The 16,639-nt window shown below is 44.7% G+C and overlaps 1 protein-coding gene across 3 annotated transcripts in view; it reads right to left on the bottom strand.

The window, feature by feature from the left end:
* Positions 1 to 16,639, bottom strand: part of CARMIL1 (capping protein regulator and myosin 1 linker 1) — a 304,280-nt gene that overhangs the window by 22,974 nt on the left and 264,667 nt on the right. For all 3 annotated transcript variants that reach the window (XM_045800481.2, XM_045800480.2, XM_045800482.2), the window contains exon 32: positions 4,135 to 4,247. In XM_045800481.2, coding sequence (XP_045656437.2) covers positions 4,135 to 4,247 — 113 coding nt within the window. The remainder of the gene's footprint in view (positions 1 to 4,134; positions 4,248 to 16,639) is intronic.

A 16,639-nucleotide genomic window follows, 5' to 3' on the forward strand; every position in this document is an offset into this window, starting at 1 on the left:
GGAAGAATTCAAGGACAGACACACAACACAGTGGAGAGCAGGACAGTTTATTAAACCAAAAGTACATTCTCAAGGGGCGCCTGGCTGGCTCAGTGGCTGCAGAAAGCAACTCTTGATCTCAGGGTTGTGAGTTCGAGCCCCACACTGCGTGGAGAGATTACTTAAAAATAAAATCTTTAAAAAAACAAAACAAAACAAAAAACAAAGCACACTCTTGAGATGTGAGTAGATAAGCTTAAGAGACAACAAGCTGTGTGTGGGGGGGGGGGGTTTGGGTTTCTACTTTTTATGTGCAGTTGTTAACAAGAGAGTATAATATTCATTATTTGGGGTAGGGAAGCAGGGTTTCCTGGGCATCCCGTTAGAGCCTCACTGCCTCTAAGACACCAATTTCCAAGCTCACTAGTGTCCTATTTCATTTTAAATGAAAGAGCAAAAAACTGCTGTGCCATCAAACAAGCATAATAGGAAAATGTGACAGCAGGAGTATGAAACTCAAGGTTGGAAGATACAGCTGAGGAAATCTCCCAGACGGTGAGGAATAGGGGCGGGTAACAGAGAGAACATGAGAGAGAAAAGACAAAAACAAAACAGAACAAAACTCGTGGATTAACAGAGGAAACACATAATTTGAATAATGGATGTTTTAAGAAAGAAAATATAAAAGAGAAAAAGGAAGGGAAGATATTATGAAAAAAATAATTCAAGAAAGATTTCAGAGCCAAAGCACATGAATTTTAAGATTGAAATGGCTCACTGGGGCCTAGCAAATGGGTGCAGACAAAAAACAAAACAAAACAAACCTACCCAGAGCCAATCATCATAACTTTCTGAGAACAAAGAGAAAAATCCCAAATGCTTCCAGAAAAGAGTAAAAACAAAAACAAGTAACAAAGGATCAGGGCTCATGATGTCATTGAACTTGTAGGGGCTAAGGCCAGGCTGCCTCAAGATGGGCTGCTTTGAAAGCGTGATTATTTTAAGCGAAAAAGTCATCAAAACCCAGCCGATTCAGGAAAAGCTCCTTACATCCCCCTCGACTGCCTGAAAGAATTTACAGAGGAGCTGCTCCAGGAAGAGAGCTGTCGGCATCGAGAACTACGTTACGCTCTGAACCAGGAGTGGGAGGAACCTAGCAAGGCCTGTTGGATCAAGGTCCTCTATGCCCCCTTGTCTGAGTGGCCCAGCAGACATTTGTGTACCAAACATTTACTCTTCCTGAGAACTGCATTCCTTCCCGTTGGAAGTCCCAGGGCCCTGTCCCCTTCTCCTTAGTTCAAAATGACATATGTGCCTCATTTTGCCTGACTGCCTTTGGAAATTTCCCCTCTGTGTGGCTTCCCTGTACGTACTATTATATTTGACTTTCTCCTGTTAATCTTTCTCATGTCAATTTGATTCTTAGTCCGGCTAGAACGACCTTGAAGGGGTCAGGAATTCTTGCTTCCTGACAGACAGACTCTTACAGCAACCCTAGAAGCTAGAAGGCAATGGGACCAGGTTTTGAAAATTCTAAGGTAAGATGGATTCAATCGAGAATTCCATACAGAGTCACACTGTTAATCAAAAGGAAAGACAGATCTACGAGTCTCTGAGACTCCTCCCAAGCTGCGCTTCTCAGGGGGCAATGGGAGGAGGCCGTCCACCACCACAAGGCAGTCAAAGGAGGAAGGAGAAGACACAGGCCCAAGGAAACAGGAAAAGGACACAGGCATGCGGTGAAGGGAAGTCCCCAGCAGACAGAGACGGGAGGTGGCAGGGGTGACAGCAGGGAAATGGGCCCAGATGCCACACGAAGTCAGTCAGGCAGCAGTGAAGGATGTGTCTGTCTGTCCCAGGAGGTGACACAGAGGATACCTGGCCAAATGCAGAGGACATTTATACCTTTCTTGGAGAGGTATGAGATATGGCAGGGACAGGAATACGGAAATGTCGCAAACACAAAGGGGATGATTATTAAGTGCAGGGAGAGCAGACCCAAAGATGGTGTAAGTCAGCTGTGAATATTCACATGGAAAAGAGTGTGTGGGGGGCAGTAGGGTCACAGTGTATCAGAGCTCAATTATCATCCTCGACAGGGAGAAGCTAACAGTCATGCTTGCTATCTAAATCTGAAAAACAGGAAAGAGCAAAACATGTTATTAAAGAATATGGAAGCACAAATAAAAAACAAACAGCTAAAGGCATAGGAATTAATTGCCTCTGGGGAACAGGGAGTGGGGGAAAGAAACAATGGAGGGGTTTTTTGGTTTCGATTTTTTGTAAGAGCCTCGTAGAACATCTGGCGTTTCAAGCTAGGAGCATTGATAACTTTGATTTGCAAACGTTCTTCACACTACTTACAATTTTGCCCAGGGCTAGCCCTCTACGTATCAAACGACAGTCTGTTTATATATAACAAAAAGAAATTTTTAAAAAATCAAAACTTCTAGTAGATTCCATCATTATTTGATGAAAACTGATCTCTACTTCCATTTGTGCACTGGAACATACTCCCAGAGCAGTATCTTTGTAGAAAGTGGATTTTATACCTTCTAAAATTTGCCTGACTTTCCTCCAGAGCCCATTACAGAAGGCATCCTAAGGATGCGGGAGATCCCACAGGGGCAGGTGTACCTGGTTCGGCTCAGGTGTGCACACACCTCTCCATAACAACATGCCAACTTCCCAAGTGCAGGAGGAGGCGAGCCCGCAACGGCGTCTGTTGTTCGCAGGGATACAGGGTGAGACTGTCTAAATTCATTCACCAACTGTGACTGGAGGCAGACTCTGTATTACAGGCTGTGTCAGACACTCAAGTTGTAATGACCAGGAAGACCTGGGGACAAGCATTCTCTGGGGACAACTGACTTGAGAGCAAATCATCAAGGACTTTCCCATTTCGTTCTGTTTATGTTGGCACGTTGGGACTGCCTGAATCTTTTACACGGAGAATACGTCCGTCCTTTCTTCATACCGTAAAAAAAGGTAAAACAGAAGAAACGCTCAGAGGATCGTGTGTGCTCTGACAGATGGGTGCAGAGGATGAAAAAAAAAAAGGTTTTGAGTCAGCAGCAGAGAAAGAGCAAATAATGGGGGGGCGGGGTACGGAGCAGTCCTGAGACAGCTTCAAAGAATAAATGACATTGAGGTTGGTTCTTGAAGAATGGGAGCAGGGAATCTTTCCTAGGATGCCAAGCTTCGAGGCCAGTGTCAAAGAAGACAAATAATTGGGTCCTGAAGCTTCTAACATGCAGTAAGTTATACTGGTATGGATATAAAAACTTCACTCATTTCCACCTCACCAACCTGCTGGGGCAAGATAAGGTGCATCAACCCACAGAATGGACCGGCTTCTTCCCTACCTGTGCTGGCTTGCCCACCCTCCCAGCCCCGGCTTATCACCATGGTTTCAACTCATTCCTGAACTGGGTATCTCCAGGTGAAGGACACTCCACAGACACAAACCCACGTTAAGAGTGTATTTGGGGATAGGTCTGATTTGGGCTGGGGATTAAACAACTCGGTACAAATCCTGCTTAATGCTAGAAGTGTTCCAGGTTCAACAACTGTTAGAAGTTCATAATAGGACTGTCTTTTAAGGAAACACCACTTAAGAATAAGAAACTAGGATAACTGCGTGTTGACAGTCTGTCGAAGCTGTGCCATTTAGCAGCGATACAGCCCCTCCCCCCCAACGCCAAATTCCGAGTGAGTAGAATTTAGAAATAAGCAATGTCAGCTGTCAAAGTTCACCGCCCTGGAACAGTCTTCCAGGCGTCGGTGGTAAAGCCCTAAAAAATACCTGGGTGTGTTCTGTGGTCTATTTTAGAACAGGACAATGGTTCTCAAACTGGAGCATGCCTCAGCTTACCCCGGAGGGCTTAGTAAAGTACAGGCTGCTGGGCCCCACATCCAGAGTTTCCGATTCAGTGCGCCTGGGGTAGCGGCTTGAGAATCTGCATTTCTAATAAGTTCCCAGTTGACAAGTAAGATTGCTGGCCTGGACATCACGTTTTGCAAACCATCAGAATAGTCAATCCCATGTAATATATATAAATAAGATAAAAAAGCCTTGGCACAGTAAGTTTAATGGCAACTTAGTAACTCAATGTGCATTAAGCAGTTTTAGTAGTGGAATGACTTTGAACTCACTTGGAATCCATTTTGGTCACCTTCTTGGTGAAAAATTCATCCACACCTTCGTCCACTCTCCCCATAAGGCCGTTCTGCTCACCGTCTTGGGGGACGATGCTGGCTGCGCAGACCTGCAAGTCAAACATGGGAATGGTGACTCACAGGGAGCGTCATTTGGCAAATGTTGCCGTCATGTTCCAAGCACGGTGATAAGGGCCACGAGAAGGACAAGACCGGCTAACTAAGGGCCCTTACGGCCTACAGGAATGGAAGTCCTGTGTACGACTGTGACAGGGGCAGGGAGCGAGGCGTGCAGAGGCTTCATGCTGCTGGGTGTCCCAAGCCGCTCGCCCTACCAGGCTGCGAGGCGCCAAGTGCCCCTAGAGGTGGAGAAGGAATTGCAGGTGATGGTAAGGGAAGCAAGAACACACAGGAAAATGAAACACGTGCTAGGTTCTGAGACTGGAGAGCAATCCAGTGGCCAGGGGCTGGTGGTGGGTGGGTGCGATGAACCGCTAGGTACAAACCCCGGCAGATACTAACAGGGGCCACTGCAACCAAACCCCCTCCCCCGCTTCCTTTCTTTCTGGCAGGAAGAACCCTGATTTCAAGGTGTGAATACTTACTTGTATAAGCCAAATACCAAAATACCGTAATTCTACTTGCTTGCCCATGACTGGTAAGTACGACGTATGATATTCTGGTCAGTGAGATAGAAGGGAAATCTGCTAGGGGCTCATGTGCAGGTTTTACTGCAGAGGAAGGAACGTGTTTTCCTGTATGGTTACATGTGGGAGGGAGGACGTGATATGGGAGCCACAGCAGCCACGATGGGGTTCGAGAGAGGGCAAGCCTGAGGGCAAATGCCAACACGTGCTGGATGACACAGCACAAGCGCAGAAAACACCTGGGTGGTTGTGCTTTGCTGCTGAAGAAACCAGTCCTTGATCCTGAGACTTCAGGATTTCTTGGTAAGTGAGAAAAATCAGTATTTCTCACTATTTAAGTCATTTTTAATTGTGTATCTCTCATTATCTCTACTGAACGAATACTTCCCAATTAATAATACAAGGGCCTATGGTGAACAGCCTCGAATCTTACGCTGAAGAGCATGGAATTTACTTTGTAGGCGACAGGGAGCCCACAAAAGAGGCACATGGCCCAACCTGAATTTTGTTCTGATAATTCTAGGGCAGCATGAAGGACATATTGGAGAAGCCACGGAATATATGTAGGGGAATCCATTCAGGGACACAAAAGAAAGATTCCTGGAATAGTCTAATCTAATCTGGAGGAGACGAGGAGCAGATCGAGGGCTAGAGAAAAGAGAATACAAAGAAAGGAGGTGCCTCAGATGAGGTCGAAGTTTCTAGTCTAGGTGAGTGGGAGTATGGTTCTAGGGAACATAGTTCAAAGACCAGATTTGGGGAAAGAAATGATGAGTCTAATTTCTGTTGAACATTTGAGGCGCTGTGGGAAACCCACAGTCAAGCATCCAGCAGACACTTGAGAGCTTGGGTCTCAGTAGAGAGGCTACAAGGAAATCATCTACCAAGTTAGCATTTCTCTTTGAATGGACAACTCACAGTGAGCTCAGCCGGCCACATGTCTGACTGGTGTCTGCAACGGTGTACTAATAGTTCACGCTAACAGGTTGTGGGCCCTTGAGAAGGAGTGCGTATTTTGCCCATTCCTTTGGGCACAAGGACAAATTCTCCCATGGTTGAGATATCTGGTCTGAATGTCTTGCCACAGAGCGGTGGAGAAGTGGCTTTCTGTAATCTTGATTTGTAAGTGTCAAGTTGCCTCTAGGGGAATTTGGCTCATGTCCATGTCTGCATATGCACTGTTTAACGAAAAAGCCAATCACATGCTTTAAGCAATCATCCACTTCACTCACTGGGAAATCTCCATTATGAAAATGAGCTGTGTGTTGAAGAGTTCATGTTTGTGAAATGCTGAAAGGTGAGCAGATAACAGATCATAGACAAAAGAACTCCTGTGAAATGTGAATAATAACAATTATACTTCTCATCTGAATGGCGCTTTATATTTGAGCAAGGCTTTCCTATGTATTATGATAGAGCACAGAAACAGCAAAGTTCTACAATTCAATTAGGGAGAGAAAGCAGCTCTCTGAGTCACTTTCGTCGCAAAAGATAAAGTAGCACAGAACTTGCTCGGGTTAGCACTTCTCCTTCTGTAAAAGAATGGAGACTGGGATCTCTACGGTAATAATGGCTCCCTGCGTTTGTTGAATGCTTGATCGTTTATACAAGTGTCTTGCATGTTATGATTTCATCTTCACATCTACTCTTTGCACTGAAAAGGAAAGGTAGTTTTATCCTGGTTTTTGGTTAGTCGCAGATCAAACAGTGGCTCAGAGAGTGAGGGGTACCCACATAGCTCCCCTGACTACGGATGAGAAGGACTATGAGCCCAGGACAGATGGTCCTAACAAGGTGCTTCCTTCCAGTGGACCCATGCTCCCCCTCAGAGGCTCCCTCTCAAATTCTCTTTCCCATTTTGAGAAAAAAAAAATTACTTTTTACTAGCATAAATTTCTCCTTTAAGCCCTTTCCTTTCTTCTTGCTTTGAAATGGAATGCAGAGCGAGCACAAAAAGTTCTTGGGGGTCAGGGAGAACATCGGGGGGTTTCAGAGACGGAAGCAGACAGGGCTCCACAAAGCAGTCTGCTTTCCTGCAGGGCGGGCCAGCTTTCAGGGCTGGATGGACCTCGAGGTGGATCCCCCAGTCCAACCCTGTCATTGTAGAGATGAAGACGCTGAGAGCAGAGAGGTTACGGGAAGTCCAGCGTCCCCGGGAGATCCTCAATGAGAGGTGGTTTAAAAAGCATCTGTTAGAATAAAAGCGGAGGTGTCGGCAGCTTGTACGAAGAGCAGCAGAAATACCGAACACAAAAGTGAAACGCAGTTTGTCAGAACAGTTCAAGGCTAAACGCACACACTGTTTCAGCTCAATTTCTAGCGACAGGAAAGCAAGGGAGATAGACACATAAGAAGTTCTCTGAATTCCGTTTGACTTTGGTCTTTCTGTCAAGGAGCTTGAATTTTAGACTAAAAAAGTGTAGTGTCGCTATTGGAAGGGGAGAGCAGAAATGCTGTCCCCGAGCCGGCTGGAACGGACTCCGTCTGCACGCCGAGAAAGGCTTTCTCAAAGAAAACAGGGCATCGGATGGCTGTGGTCAGTATTTGACAAATCGAGAAGGCAGATTTTGTACCCCTGGTGTATGAAGACATGCTAAAAGGATAATTTGTGACTGCTTAGAAGACGAGCCAGCGATTATGAGGACTAACGACAACTCAGACCACCCGCCGTCAGGATTATGAAGACGAACACACCAAGGAAACACTGTGGGTGGTGCACCTGGATCCTGACGAGGCAGCTGCCAAATCTCTCCTAACGTCTCCACAGGCCGGATGGAGCGAGATGGGCAGGCAGGAAGGACAATTAGTGTATTATTAGTAACCGAACACATACACCCAAAGAGTGCTAATTAGTGAGCTGAATAATCATGGAATCTTACATGCATACATTAGACAGTAAGTATCATGGAGAAGTGAGAGCCAAGCAATCAAGAAGGAAATAAGGAACCCAACGGATGTAAAACAAAGGAAATACAATAAAAGGACAAACATTGATGCATTTGAGAGGACAAATAAAAATAAAAGCTGATTCTTCCCCCCCCCTCCAAAAAAAAGACTAATAAAAGAGACAACCTTGCAAAATTAGGAGAAAGGCAAAATAGATCAGACAGGGAAAAAAAATGGGACACAGCTATGGTTCAGGAGGATAAAAAGTTGTAAGAATTCTATAAACAACTAAACGACAATTAGACTAAGTGGATGACATCCTAGAAAAATATCAATGGCCAAAATGGTCTCAAGAGGAATTAGGTAATCTGATTAGATCCATAACAAAAGAAGTCAACTCCCTAGATTTGGAATCTGCATCCAAGCATCACCTGCACACACACACACACACACCAGGCCCAGATGCTTCCCAGGAGAGGGGCGGAAAAGCTCCATTATATACTAGCCGTTCCAGAGAAGAGGAAGGAGAGCTTCCAAACTAATTTATGAAGATAGTATAATTCTGAAACCCAAAGTAGATGGATGGTCTAGATAAGAAAAACTATAGGTCTCTCTTATTTATGCACATAGATGAAAACAATCCCAATAAAATATGGTAAACAAAGCCCAGCAGTATATTAAAACAAAGCAAGAATATACACCTGAAACTAATATAACACTGTATGTTACTTACACTAGAATTAAAAACAAAAGCAAGAGTATCGTGATTATTATCAAGACTGGTCTACCATTAGAAAGGTCTGTTATTGTGATTCACCACAACAGCAAAACAGAAGAGAAAAATAAATGATCAATTTCCAGAAATACTGAAGAAAAAAAAACCAAATTAAACCATCACTCACTGAAAAAAAATTAGCAAACTAGGAGGAAACTTTCTCAACTGAATAAGTAACAGCAGAAACTGCTACATGCCTACCCAGTCTCCGTATCAAATCCTGATTTCCTTAGCATATCCATCTGACCAAGTGAAACACAATATCTTCTCAGCTGCTCTTGTACATGGGGCTGGAAATATGGCTCATTTCTGGACAGTGAGATGTAACAACAAGTATACTAGGACTTCTGGGTAAGTTCACATTTCCTGATGCATGTGCCCCATTTTTCTCTCTCTGAAATATGCTTTTAAATACAGACGATTATAGGCCTTGCCTGAGAGTGACCACTACCAGTTACCCAGATGATACAGCTATTAAAATATGAACACATCCACTCTCACCACTTTTACTCAACAGAGTACTGGAAGACCCAGCCACAGCAATCACACAAGAAAAAGAAATAAAAGGCATCCAAATTGGTAAAGAAGAAGTAAAACTTTCACTAAACATGATACTACATATAGAAAAAACCCTAAAAGACCACCAAAAAATTAGTAGTGCTGATAAGTGAATTCAGTAAGGTCACAGGATACAAAATTAATATACAGAAAAATATTACATTTCTATACACTAATAATAAAGTAGCAAAAAGAGAAATTAAGGTAACAGTCCCATTTATAATTGCAACAAAAAGAATAAAATGCCTAGGAATAGACTTAACCAATGAGGTAAAAGATGTATACTCTGAAAACTATAAAACAATGATGAAAGAAACTGAAGATGACACCAAAAAAATGGAAAAATATTCTGTGCTTATGGATTGAAAAAATATTGTTAAAATGTCCATACTACCCAAAGTAATCTTCAGACTTAATGCAATGCCTATCAAAACACCAAAAGCATTTTTCACAGAATGAGAATAAATAATCCTAAAATTTGAATGGAACCAGAAAAGAACCCAAATAGCCAAAACAATCTTCAAAAAGAACAACAAAACTGGAGATATCACGTTCCTAGATTTCAAGATATACTACAAAGCTGTAGTGATCAAAACAGTACGGTATTGGCACAAAAACACACACATAGATCATTGAAACAGAATAAAGAGCCCAGAAATAAACCCATGATTATATGGTCAATTAATCTTCAACAAAGGAGGCAAAAATATGCAATGGGAAAAAGACAGTCTCTTCAACAAATGGTGTTGGGAAAACTGGACAGCTACATGCAGAAGAATGAAACTGGGCCACTTCCTTACACCACACATACAAGTAAACTCAAAATGCATTAAGGACCTAAATGTGAAACTTGAAACCATAAAAATCCCAGAAGAGAGAACAGATAATAATTTCTATGACACTGGCCATAGCAACATTTTTCTAGATATGTCTTCTGAGGCAAGAGAAACAAAACCATCAAAATAAAAAGCTTCTGCACAGCAAGGGAATCAACAAAAGTAAAAGACAACCTACGGAATGGGAGAAGATATTTGCAAATGACAAGTGTGATAAAGGGTTAATATCCAAAATATATAAAAAACTTCTACAACTCAACACAGCAAAAACAAATAAGTACTCCAGAAGACATGAACAGACATGTCTCTAAAGAAGACACCCAGATGGCCAGCAGACACGTGAGAAGGTGCTCAGCATCACTCATCACAGGGAAAAGAAAGTCAAAACCATGATGGGTTATTACCTTCTACCTGTCAGAATGGCTAAAATAAAAAACCACAAGAAGCAACAAGGTTGACAAGGATGTGGGGGGAGAAAAGGAACCCTCGTGCACTGTTGGTGGGAATGCAAACTGGTGCAGCCACTGTGGAGAATGAAGGTTCCTCAAAAAATTGGGGGGAAAAAAGAATTACCACATAACCCAGTAATTCCACTACTGGGTACTTGCCCAAAGAAAATGAAAACACTAATTTGAAAAGCTACATGCACCCCTATGTTTATAGCAGCATTATCTACAATAGCCAAACTATAGAAACAACCATAGTGTCCACTGATGGACAGATGGATGGATGGGAAGGTGTAGTGCATACAATGGAATATTATTCGGCCATTAAGTAGAATGAAATCTTGCCATTTGCGATGACATGGATGGAGCTAGACAGTATTATGCTAAGGGAAATACATCAGTCCAAGAAGACAAAGACCATATGATTTCACTCATTTAAGAAACAAAACAAACGAACAAAGAAAAAAGGAGACAAACCAAAAAACAGACTCTTAACTATGGAGAACTGATGGTTCCCAGGGGGAGGGGACAGGAGGATGGGGGAACAGGTGAAGGGGATTAAGAACACATTTGTCATGATGAGCACTGAGTGATGTATAGAATTGATAGAACACTGTATGTTAACTATACTGGAATTGGTTGTTTGTTTTGAAGTGAATACTATCTGTGGATGAATAAATAGAAGTATAGCAGTTAGAAGGAAGGAGGTGGTATGGCCTTGCCACTTACTCAGAAAAGAGTAACAAAAAACCATAAATGGACTGCAGACAGTGTCATATCAGGAACACTGAAAAAGCTGAGGACATTTAGACTGGTGAAGGAAAGACCTAGTAATAAACCACAAATATCTGTAAGTCTGTTAGGTCTCCTTCAATGACATGTGCCACATCTGATAACAGGAACAAGACGGCCTGGTTAAAATTATAAAGACAGATTTCAGCAACACATAAAAAATAAAATGCTAACAACTGGAGCTTCTAGGAAATGGCTGCTTCTGAGAGGTTGCGAGAGGCAGACCAGGCAACTACTCTGGCTACATAGAGATTTTTAAGTTCTTGATGAGGGACTGGACGAGAGGACATCGAAATCCCTTCTAGCCTGGTGATACCATGACTGTGATCCGAAGCACGTGGGAGACAACTGATTCCCCAGGACTTAGTGTTTGCATTAGTTGGTTTGTTCCGTCACTGGAACTGTGGCAAATGAACGCTGAGGGACCGTGCAGAGCAAAGCCATTGCAGGATGTGGAATGGTCACTCAGAGGATGACCAGAGGCAAGTCAGTTTCTTGCCCTGGGCTTCACATTCCCTAGAACAAGGGATAGTCTGCAAAGCTCCTTCCAGGGGAGCGGAGTCTAGTTAGTGGCCGTCACACCCGGACCCTGGCAGGTTCCCTGAATCCCAGGCCAATATTCTTTCATTCTTCTCTGCAGAGGGATCTTCCTTTAGGGAATACCTTCCCCCCACGGTTACGCGAGGTGAGGCAGCAGAAGCGGTAGCTCACCGGCAGCGGGTGCGCATGAAGCCCAGGCGGGCGCCCCCGCTGCACCTGCCTGTTGGCCGTCACGGTTAGAACGCATTTCTCAGGTTCGCACGCTGCCAGGCAGCCACTCGGCCAAGCTCTGGCTACTGCGTCACTTAGCCAGGTTTGCTCACACCTGCTGGGTGTGAGTCTGAGTGCTTCACGGCATCCAGCTGACCGGACAGGACTCGAGGACCAAAGAGAAGCCACAGAGGAAAGCAGCCTGGGTCCCTGAATGATCACCGTGGGGTCCCCTGACCAGGCACACCCACACTGGACGATGACGTGAGCGAGAAACACATTCGGAAACATCGGGGATGTGGCATAACAGCTGCCCCCCCCTCACCTGTTGTACCCCTTACACTGGCTCATTCTGTGCCTTCGAAAATGACACAGCCACTCTCTACCCACGTGAACTCTCATCCCAAAAGCAGACTTTCTAAAAGTCACTTCTACTAAGAAAATAATTTTTGAATATGAATTCTTATAAAATAGTGGGCTTGCTCCTTAATAAACATGAGTAAAAATCCCCCAGATTAGAGGAGCTAACAGTGATATGTATCAATTTCTAGGGATGTTTTTCTCTTCCTCCCCCATTTCAGTGTCAGGGAAGGGGAACAGCAGACAGGAAAAAGCAAATATCAATATAGTAAATAGAGTTAATACTAACAAAACGGAAATACTAGCTTTGAAGAACAATATTTACATTTAATAAAGGACTATATACATTTATTCCATTTATTTGTCATGATGACTCCATGATGAAGGCAGTGCTAGGGTTTTAGAAGCAAGCCGGCTCGGGCTCAGGAAGATCCCCTGTCCAGACACACACTGCCAGGGAAAGGGAGAGCCTGCCAGCCACACCTCACATCCTTATACTCCTGCGCTCCAAGATTAAATTCTACAGATTAATGAGCCATAATGTAATGTTTATGAGTTCTTATATATACATGAATGAAATGAAAAAAGAAGAAACTGGTATATAGTATCCCTTGTTATTAAAAATAAATTGGGGTTTTTTTTTTGAGAGGTTCAGTAAAGACTTGAAATGTATAAATAAAATGTGTAGAACATTTATTCATACGATGTCTGGTAGTTTAGGGGCACGCGGGCAGCTCAGTCAGTTAAGCAACTGTCCTCAGCTTGGGTCATGATCCCAGGGTCCTGGGATCGAGTCCCATATCAGGCTCCTTGCTCAACAGGGAGCCTGCTTCTCCCTCTGCCTGCCACTCCCCCTGCTCATGCTCTCTGATAAAGAAATTTTAAAAATCTTAAAAAAAAAAAAAGACGTCTGGTAGTTTTAGAAGGATTGTAGTTTGACCAGAAGATTAAATTTTTACTTAGTTTTTAAAAAATAATTATCTAGTCTTCATATTTACATAGATATTTATGTGTATATTTTTAGCACAGGAATTAAAGTTACAACACTAGTAGTTTTTGGCCCGGCAGAAACTGACATGTTGGCATTTAGCTTAGCCTTATGTGCTACAAGAAGTGTATATTTGGCCTTTGTCCTGGTGCCTGACACAGTTCCTCTTTGAAAGCTCCTGAGTGATAGAGCTAACAGGAACATCTTTTGCTATTTTAACAAGCCCCTTTCAATCATTCCTGAGTTTATGATAAAAAAAAAAAAGGTGAGTCTTGGTGGGTCCCCAAGCAGCTTCAGGATAATAGCTAGTGGTCAGAGAAACCAACCATGTAACAGGAGGGTTGGAACGTTTACCCCCATCTCTGGCCCTGGGGAGGAACGAGGGCCTGGTGATGGAGTTAGTCACCAGTGACCAATGATTTACTCAATCGTGCCTCGTTAACGGAACCTCCATAAAACCGCCTGAGTGATGAGGTTTGGAGAGCCTCCGGGTCAGGAAACACACTGAGGGGCGGGGATGGCGGCTCGTCCAGAGAGGGGCATGGAGGCTCCCAGCCGTTCTGCCATTACCTCACCCTACACATCTCATCCGTCTGGCTGTTCCTGAGGTACATCCTTCATGATAAACCAGTAATAGTAAGAAAAGTGTCTTCTTGAGTTCTGTGAGCCATTCCAGCAAATTATCATACCTAAGGAGGGGGTCGTGGGAACCTCCCTTGAATTTATAGCCAGTTGGTCAGATGTACAGGTGACGTGCTGGGACTGGTGTCTGACGTGGGGGAGCCACTGAGCCCTTAACCTGTGGGGTCTATGTTAACTCCAGGCAGTGTCAGAACTGAATTGAATGGGGGGGACACTCAGTTGGTGTCCAGAGTTGAAGCATTAGTTGATGTGTGTGGGGTGGAGGGCGGGGGGGGCACCCACACATTTGGTGTCAGAAATGATAAAAGTAAAAAGATTAAAAAAAAAAAAAAGCCACACCTTGGCTTTGAGCATTCTGATGCTTAGAAAAAGCCCAGTACGGGTATTAGAGGTCAAGGGCAAGCTCTAGGAAAGTTAAAATAGACTTAGGATAGACTGAGTCCACTCAAGTCTAGCAAAACAAAAACAAGACAACACTATTAAATGATTATTGCTGCTAAATCCTAGTGAGAAAGGTCAGCTGCAATCCCCTCGTTCTCACCTGAAAATGTGGCCACTTCACAGAGTGGAGAAAGTACTCGGAAAATCATAAAGTAGTACATTTCACTAGGAGCCCGAAGGAAAGCAAGCTATGCCATGTTTCACAGTCTACCATGCCTCGTGGAAGAAGCCAGATCTACTTGGACCCATGACCATCGCCCACGGTTTTAGGACACGCGCCCCTCGGAAGGAACAGCCCCGTGTGAGCGGAACCTGTGAGCGGGCTTTGCTGTGGGCAAAGTTCAGATCTCTCCAGCATATACCCAGTAGTTCCTCCACCAGCACTCTGTCTCAGCCTTCTTCCCTTCCCTTCTCTTCTTGGCTTTTAAATTATGTTCACAACATTCTCCTTTCATGGGTGGCTGGCTTAATCAAGGGGAAATAAACCATTGTTTCATGTACAGTTACACTGCTAATGACTCTCCACATGGAAAGAGCCAAAGAGCAGCCATTCATTCAGTAACCACCTAGAATCTAGTGGGGAGGTCGTCTTTTTCCCTATCTAAGAAGGTCTTTCCTTATTTAAAAAGCAAAAAAAGTTTCTTCCTTTTAGAGTATGTAATAGAGGGGCGCCTGGGTGGCTCAGCTGGTTAAGCATCTGCCTTCGGCTCAGGTCATGATCCCAGAATCCTGGGATCGAGCCCCGCATCGAGTCCCACATCAGGCTCCCTGCTCAGTGTGAAGTCTGATTCTCCCTCTCCTTCTGCCTGCTGCTCTCCCTGCTTATGTACTCACTCTCTTCTTCGGTTTCAAATAAATAAATAAAATCTTAAAGAAAAAGAAAAAAAAGAAAGAATATGTAATAGTGTACTAAATGTTAAAATCAAGTAAATCAGAAAACAATGCATTAAGTTGTTTTGTTTTTCTGAAACCACGACAACCTATTCAGATTCGAATGAGAAATAAACTAAACAGAACTAGCCTGAGCTAGTGTGAATAAATGACTGACCAGGCAGATGATTATTGTGACCTTCATCCATTTGTCTCCAGTCACCCACCTATCATCCAATAAGTAGTGCTGAGCACCTACTATATTCCACAACCGACAGAGCACTGCACCAAATCCAAGGACGATAAAGCACACACCTTCCTACATGGAGCTTACAGACGGTGCTTAGAGAACACCACAGCAAGGCTATGAAGCAGCTATAACAGCTGTGAGTAGCAAGCATTGGAGGAACCATGGCCTCCATGGAGGGTTGTTCAGGTTGTGCACAACCAGTCGGTGAGCATGACCGCCCCTGGGGTCATGCTATGGGATGCAAGCACAGAGGTGGAGACAGGGAGGGCTTCCTGGAACACCGAGGCCAATGGAAATCTGCAAGATAAGCGGTTGTCAGCCCAGAAGATGTGTGGGGTGTGGAGGGGAAGTGACAAGAACAAGGCTGCAGCTCTGGAGGACTGAGACTCAGACTGGGAAGCAGCAACGTCAGGGATGGCAAGGAGGAAGGCAGACACCAGGTCGGGGTTGGCAGTGTGGACATGGTGTTCAGGATCACCAGGTTTCTGACATGTCTACTGTGATCTCCGTGGGGGACAGGGGCTATGAGAGGAAGGCAGCTTTACAGAGAGGGAGGCTCCCAGTTTTACACGTAGGGAGCCCGAGGTGCTCTGGGACACTGAAGTTCAGGAGGCAGGGGAACACTTGAACCCAGAGCAGAGCAGACAGGGCACAAGTCAACAAATGGAAACCACGGGTTCTGACCCTGGGGCCCATGCAGCAAATAACACACTCCAAGGCCTCACCGGTGGGGTGGGAGGAAAAGAAGCGCGTGGCCACTCAGAGGCCACAGGAAGTTGCTTTCGGGAAGGACTGGGGTTTTGTGTGTCAAGTAAGCGCTGAGACATCAAGTGGGAGGGCAGCAGACAGGCGTCCACGGGCTGCGGTCAGGAGCGACCTGGGGCGGCTGCAGAGGCGGCCGGGTACACAGTAGACGGCAGAGCAAGGAAGGTGAGCAAGACAGACAGCAGGTGCGGTGGACACGAGCCCGAGACAGGCCGCTCAGCACAAGCAATTCCATCTCCTCCGGCAGGAGCGGGAGCCACAGAGTCACAGCACCAGAGCGGCTCTCCCCGACCACCCTGCACCCCCGCGGGCTTGCACGTGACCCAGAGCAAAGGCCTCAGGACAGCCCAGGACCCGCAGGTGGATGGGGAGGTAGAGCGTGCACCCCTAAGGCACGCACAAGCGACTTTTAACCACAAGCAAAGGCTTTGGTACTTATTTTCCATCGTTTCACACTCAGACACAAAAAGTGCTACAGACTAGCCTCTTTGTCTCA

This window comes from Ursus americanus, chromosome 32, assembly GCF_024610735.1.
Source record: "Ursus americanus isolate L20-20 chromosome 32, mUrsAme1.1.p, whole genome shotgun sequence".
Lineage (NCBI taxonomy): Eukaryota > Metazoa > Chordata > Mammalia > Carnivora > Ursidae > Ursus > Ursus americanus.